This window comes from Arachis ipaensis, chromosome B01 (assembly GCF_000816755.2).
Source record: "Arachis ipaensis cultivar K30076 chromosome B01, Araip1.1, whole genome shotgun sequence".
Lineage (NCBI taxonomy): Eukaryota > Viridiplantae > Streptophyta > Magnoliopsida > Fabales > Fabaceae > Arachis > Arachis ipaensis.
The window spans coordinates 12,992,143-12,997,816 of record NC_029785.2 but is presented as its reverse complement, the minus strand read 5'-3'; the positions used below and the strand labels follow the sequence as shown (position 1 = coordinate 12,997,816).

Here is a 5,674-nt window from a genome sequence, read left to right as displayed (position 1 = left end):
ATATAATCTATTTATTTTTCTTTACTTTTTAACTAAAATGAATCCTCTCTTCTCTCTCTTTTAGGAACCTCTTCTAAGGTTTGAGAAGAGTAGCGTACAAACATCCGTTTTATCGTATTCCGGTCCCACTAGCACTAATAGTGGAATGAATTTTTCTTGGCGATGTCCTGAAACAAACAAAATAGAGAATAAAACAGTACACGTAGATCTTGTAGAACATAAAGCAGAGGATGAAGAATCTCTTATAGTGTATGGCGAAGAAGACATAAGCGAAAGAATCAAAGAATGTCTGATAAGCATTATTGGAAGACTAGTCACAAACAAAAACATCAACATGGCATGAATCCAATCAGCTATGTACAATATATGGAAGAAACCAAAAGGATTCAGAGTCACTGAAGTCAAACCCAAAACTTACCAGTTCTTCTTCAAGAATGAGGCAGATCGAAATAGAGTTATAAGAGGTAACCCTTGAACCTTTAGAAATATCTGGCTTATAATAAATAAATGGGACAGGGATGTAGAAAAATAGGAACAAGAGCTTGAACATGTGGACATAAAAATGCAAATCTGGGATCTCCTATACAAAATGCTAAAACTTGGTAGAAAGATCACTGCTTGCATGGGAAAGGTCAAAGAGTGTGAGCTATTTGAAGTAGGAAAGGACCAAGAGAGGTTTATAAAGGCTACGGTAAAGATGAAAAAAGACACACCTTTCATGAAAGGCACAAATGTAGGAAGCAAGAAGGACGGCCTCACCTAGGTCAGTTTCAAGTTCGAAAAACCTCCAACCATATGCTATTATTGTGGCAGAACTGGCCATGAGGAAAACACTTGTGGCAAGGCAGAAAAAGATGAAACTGAGGGAAAGAAAAAATCCAAGAACTTAGGCCCCTGGTTAAAAGCTGAAATAGTAGGAAGCAAAGTGGAGAAAAAAGCTGAAGAAGAAGGAAAAACTGAACCAAACAAAGGCAAAAGAGAGGAACATCAAAGAAAGAAACTCACTGTTAAGCTGATGGAAAAACTGGCCACCCTGTCAATGTCGGACTCAATAGAGACTGACGTTAGAGAAGGGACAAGCCAGGCCCCTGCGATAACTCTACCAGGAACCTTCTCTCAACGAAAGGACCTGGAAGAAGTTAACAAAAAGGGGATAGAAATCCAAAAACTTTCAGATGAAGAAACAACACAAAGTGAAGATGCAAAAGAAGAAACAAGGAAAAAGAAAGAGAGCAATAGTCCAAAAGAACAGAACTGTAAATTGGAAGGAAATATGAAAAAAAAAACAAAAATTTCCAAGAAAATCTGATTGGAGTAGGAGAATCAGTCCTTAAAGAAATCACAAATCAAAATTCAAACAAAGAACAAACAATAGGGAGGAGATGAAAAAGACAAGCAAGAGAAGCCCCTACTAGCCCCAAATCGAAGATAGGAAAGGAAAACAAAAGCCCAAAGAAGAAGGCAAACCAAACAGAGGACATGGACATAGATGGAGAAGCAACACAATCAAAGAAGCAGACAAGGGACCCAACATCAAAAACGGCGGAGGCTGCTGGGTAGCCCTGCCAACAACAATGAAAATACTAAGCTAGAATTGCCGTGGGCTTGGGAACCCATGGACAATTAGAGCTCTAAATAAGCTCATTAAACAAAAAGCTCCCAACCTTGTTTTTCTCATGGAGACAAGGAAGAAGTCAGAAGAAATTATGAGGCTAAGGCTTAAGGGTAGAATGCAGAATATAGTTGGAATGGACTGAAATGGAGATGGAAGACAGAGAGGGGATGGGCTGGCAGTGCTATGGAACAGAGAGATTGAAGTCAACATAACCTCCATGTCAAAAAACCACATCGACATGGAGATATAAGTAAAGGGCAGCAACCACAAATGTAGAGCAACCAGATTTTATGGATGGCCAGAAAACCAAAATAAGCAAGCGAGCTGGGACCTATTGAGATCTCTTGGACAAGCATCATCAATGCCATGGGTGGTCTTCGGTGATTTTAACCAAGTGTTGAACCAACAAGAAAAATTAGGGGGAAGTCCAATCACATATGCTCAGGTAAAGGGATTTCAAGAAGTTGTCCAAACAAGCAAACTTCTTGACCTCGGCTTCGTAGGACACTCTTTTACATGGTCAAATGGGTAAGCGGGAAACAACAACATTCAAGAGCATTTGGACCAAGCAATGGCAACTCTTGACTGGAAAGAAGCCTTTCCAAAAATGACAATCCAACACCTAACAAGGTACAAATCAGATCACTGCCCAATCTTTCTTAACTTGTACGGGGAAACTAAGAGAAGGAAAAAGAGCCAACATAGGTTTAGATTCGAAGAGTTGTGGCTGACCAGCAAAGATTACGATCAAGTCGTGGAAGAAGCTTGGAAGGAGAGACCAGGAAACACAAAAGAAAAAAATAGAGCTTTGTGGTGAGAGATTGGACAGCTGGGGTCAAAGGATTTTTGGTGACATTCCAAAGAGAATTAAGAAGGCCGAAAAGGCTCTAGAACAGCTGAATAGCCTACCTCAAGATGAAGAAACACTGAGAAGAACAAAGATGGAAGAAGAAGAGCTGGATGATCTTATAAGGATGGAAGAAATATGGTGGAGCCAAAGGTCGAGAGCAAACTGGCTAAAATATGGGGATAAAAACACCAAATTTTACCACCATAAAGCCTCACAACGAAAGAGAAAGAATTGGGTGCAAGCTATAGTGGATGATACAGGAATCAAATACGAAAATGAAGAACAAATAGAAGGGGTAATGAGGAGTTTTTTTGAAAAGTTGTTCACAGCCGAGGAAACCTTTGAAGTGGAAGAAACAGTGAAAGTGGTTAGAGGCCGTATAAATGCAGAAAGGTTCAACATTCTCAATGTTGATTTTACCAAAGATGAAGTATACCAAGCGTTACAACATATGAATCCAACGAAAGCCCCGGGGTCGGATGAAATGTCAGCCCTATTATACCAAAAAATGTGGAAGTTTGTGGGAAACAAAGTAACCGAAACAGTTCTAAAAATCCTAAATGAGGGAGCTGATCCAAAGGAGATAAATCACACCTACATTTGCATGATTCCTAAAGTGGAGAAGCCAAGACACACGAGGGATTTTAGACCAATTTTGTTCTGCAATGTGATCCTCAAGCTGGCTACCGAAACAATGGCGAATAAGTTAAAGATTATCCTCCCTCAGATAATAGGGGAGAATCAAAGCGCTTTTGTCCCGAACAGACTTATAACGGACAATGGATTAATAGCCTTTGAAATCTTCCACTACATGAAGAAGAAGAAGACCTTAGGGAACAAAGGCTATGTAGGAATGAAGCTAGACATGGATAAAGCATATAATAGGGTGGAATGGGACTTCTTGAGGGCTATCCTAACGGCTATGGGATTTCCGGAAAGATGGATTCAGACCGTATGAAACTATGTGAGCTCAACCTCCTTCTCTATCCTACTCAATGGTACCCCCCACCAAAACCTTTCAGCTCTCGAGAGGATTACGACAGGGGGACCCCTTATCCCCCTACATCTTCATTCTATGCGCTGAAGTTTTGTCAGGAATTCTTGTAAAAGCACAAAACAGCAGGTTGATACAAGGGATTAAGATAACACGTAATGGATCGGAGACCAACCACTTATTCTTTCCTGATGACAACATCCTCTTTACAAGAACCTCGGATCGGGAGATACAAGCAGTAAAAGAAGCCCTGATTTCTTACCAACTTGCTTCAGGACAACGCATAAACTTGAACAAGTCGGAGATGGCTTTTAGCCGAAATGTGCCAACAAACAAACAAATTCTTATACAAGAGCGGATGGGGATAAAGGCTGTGGAAGGACACTCGAAGTACCTTGGACTCCCAACCTTTGTTGGAAGATCCAAGAAACAAGTTTGTGAATTCGTCCAGGATAGAGTGTGGAAGAAATTAAAGGGTTGGAAGGAAAAACTCCTCTTAAGAGTTGGGAAAAAGGAGCTAATCAAAGCGGTGATCCAATCAATACTCACTTATATAATGGGTTGCTTTCGATTACCAACAGGACTTTGCAACCACATTGTATCAATGACCAATAAATTCTATTGGGATCAAAAGACGGTGAAAGGAAAATACACTGGATAAAATGGGATAAACTTTGTCAGTCAAAATAAAATGGGGGATTGGGCTTTCGAGATATGGAGGCTTTCAATATGGCCCTGTTATCAAAGCAAGGGTGGAGGTTAATGAAGAACCCTGAGTCGCTGGCAGCCAAGACCCTCAGTAGCAGATATTACAATAGAAAAGATTTTCTGAGCTTAGACATGGGTTTCTCCCCAAGTTTCACATGGAGAAGCATATGGCAAGCAAGGGGTGTGCTGAAAAAAAAGGGGGATGCTGGAGAATTGGAAATGGTGAAACAGTGAAGATTTGGAAAGACCCTTGGCTCCCTAAACAAAACGGATCAAAACCATGGTCGACCCGAACAACATTGAACCCAAACGCAAGAGTAGCAGAACTAATGCTAGAAGAAGAAAAGGAGTGGAACACATATCTAATCAACCAGATCTTTCTACCCTTTGAGGCCCAGCTACACATTCCTATTCCTAGATTTGATCAAGTGGACTGCTTCTATTGGAAAAAAGCTAGAGATGGTGAATTCAGAGTAAAATTAGCCTACCATAAACTAAGAGTCCAAACCAGATCACAATCAGAGATTTCTAAAAGAGAACAAAGTGAAGAACAAACCTGGAAAGATGTTTGGAGAATAAGGACACCACCCAGAGCTGTGAATTTCCTCTGGAGACTTCTCCACAAGTCTCTCCTTAAAAAAAAGAACTTGAATAAGAGGGGGATAAATTTCTCTCCTTTGTGTCCGAGATGCTGGGAAGATACTGAATCTAAAGAACACATATCCAGGGAATGTTGGTTTGCTAGAAAATTCTGGTTTGTATCTCCATTCATCCTGAGATCAGAAACAGGAATAGAAATATTTCCAGATGTAAAAGAATGGGTCAAAGAAATGATGGAAAATATTCAGAGTGAAAAGAGGGGTCTGTTTTGTACCTTGTTACAGCAACTGTGGAGAGCGAAAAATTCCCTCGTCTTTGAGGAAAAATCGGCACCGACCGAGGAAGAAGTACAAAAATCTTGCATGTGCTTTGATGAATTTTGGAAAGCTCAGATGATAGAAAAAATAAAACGCCCAATAGAGAAGCCCCAAATCTCAGTGAACCAAAAGTGGAAATGCCCACCAACCAACATAATGAAGATTAATGTAGATGCAGTGGTCCCACACGACATTAATGGAGGAGTTGGTGTTGTAATTAGGGATGAGATGGGAATCATAATGGCATTAGCAACCAAGGAAATACCTTATCTGCTTGAAGCACATGAAGCGGAAGCATATGCAGCATTTTGGGATTGAATTTTGCAAACGACTACTGTTTCTCAAAGTTGATTCTAGCAAGTGATAACATGAAGGTAATGGATGATCTCAAACAGAGAAGGTGTTTTACTTCTTGTTTTGGAACCTTTATCACTAATGCTATTTCACTTATTAGAAATTTTAGAGCTCATGAGTTAGCAACTTTAGCTCTTACCAATCCAAGTTGCATGTGGATGGAAGATGCCCCAAGCCATGTCCAGAATCTGGCTTTGTTAGACGTTCTTCCTTTTTCTAAATGAACTTTTCTTTAT

At 40.2% G+C, this 5,674-nt stretch overlaps 1 protein-coding gene across 1 annotated transcript; it reads left to right on the top strand.

The window, feature by feature from the left end:
* LOC107646667 lies at positions 4,497-5,402 on the top strand. The gene has a single exon (XM_016350837.1). It carries the CDS (start codon positions 4,497-4,499, stop codon positions 5,400-5,402), a length of 906 nt encoding a protein of 301 aa, XP_016206323.1.

Excerpts from the sequence above, each read along its gene's own strand:
- LOC107646667 (XM_016350837.1), top strand. The coding sequence starts at position 4,497 with ATGCTAGAAGAAGAAAAGGAGTGGAACACATATCTAATCAACCAGATC.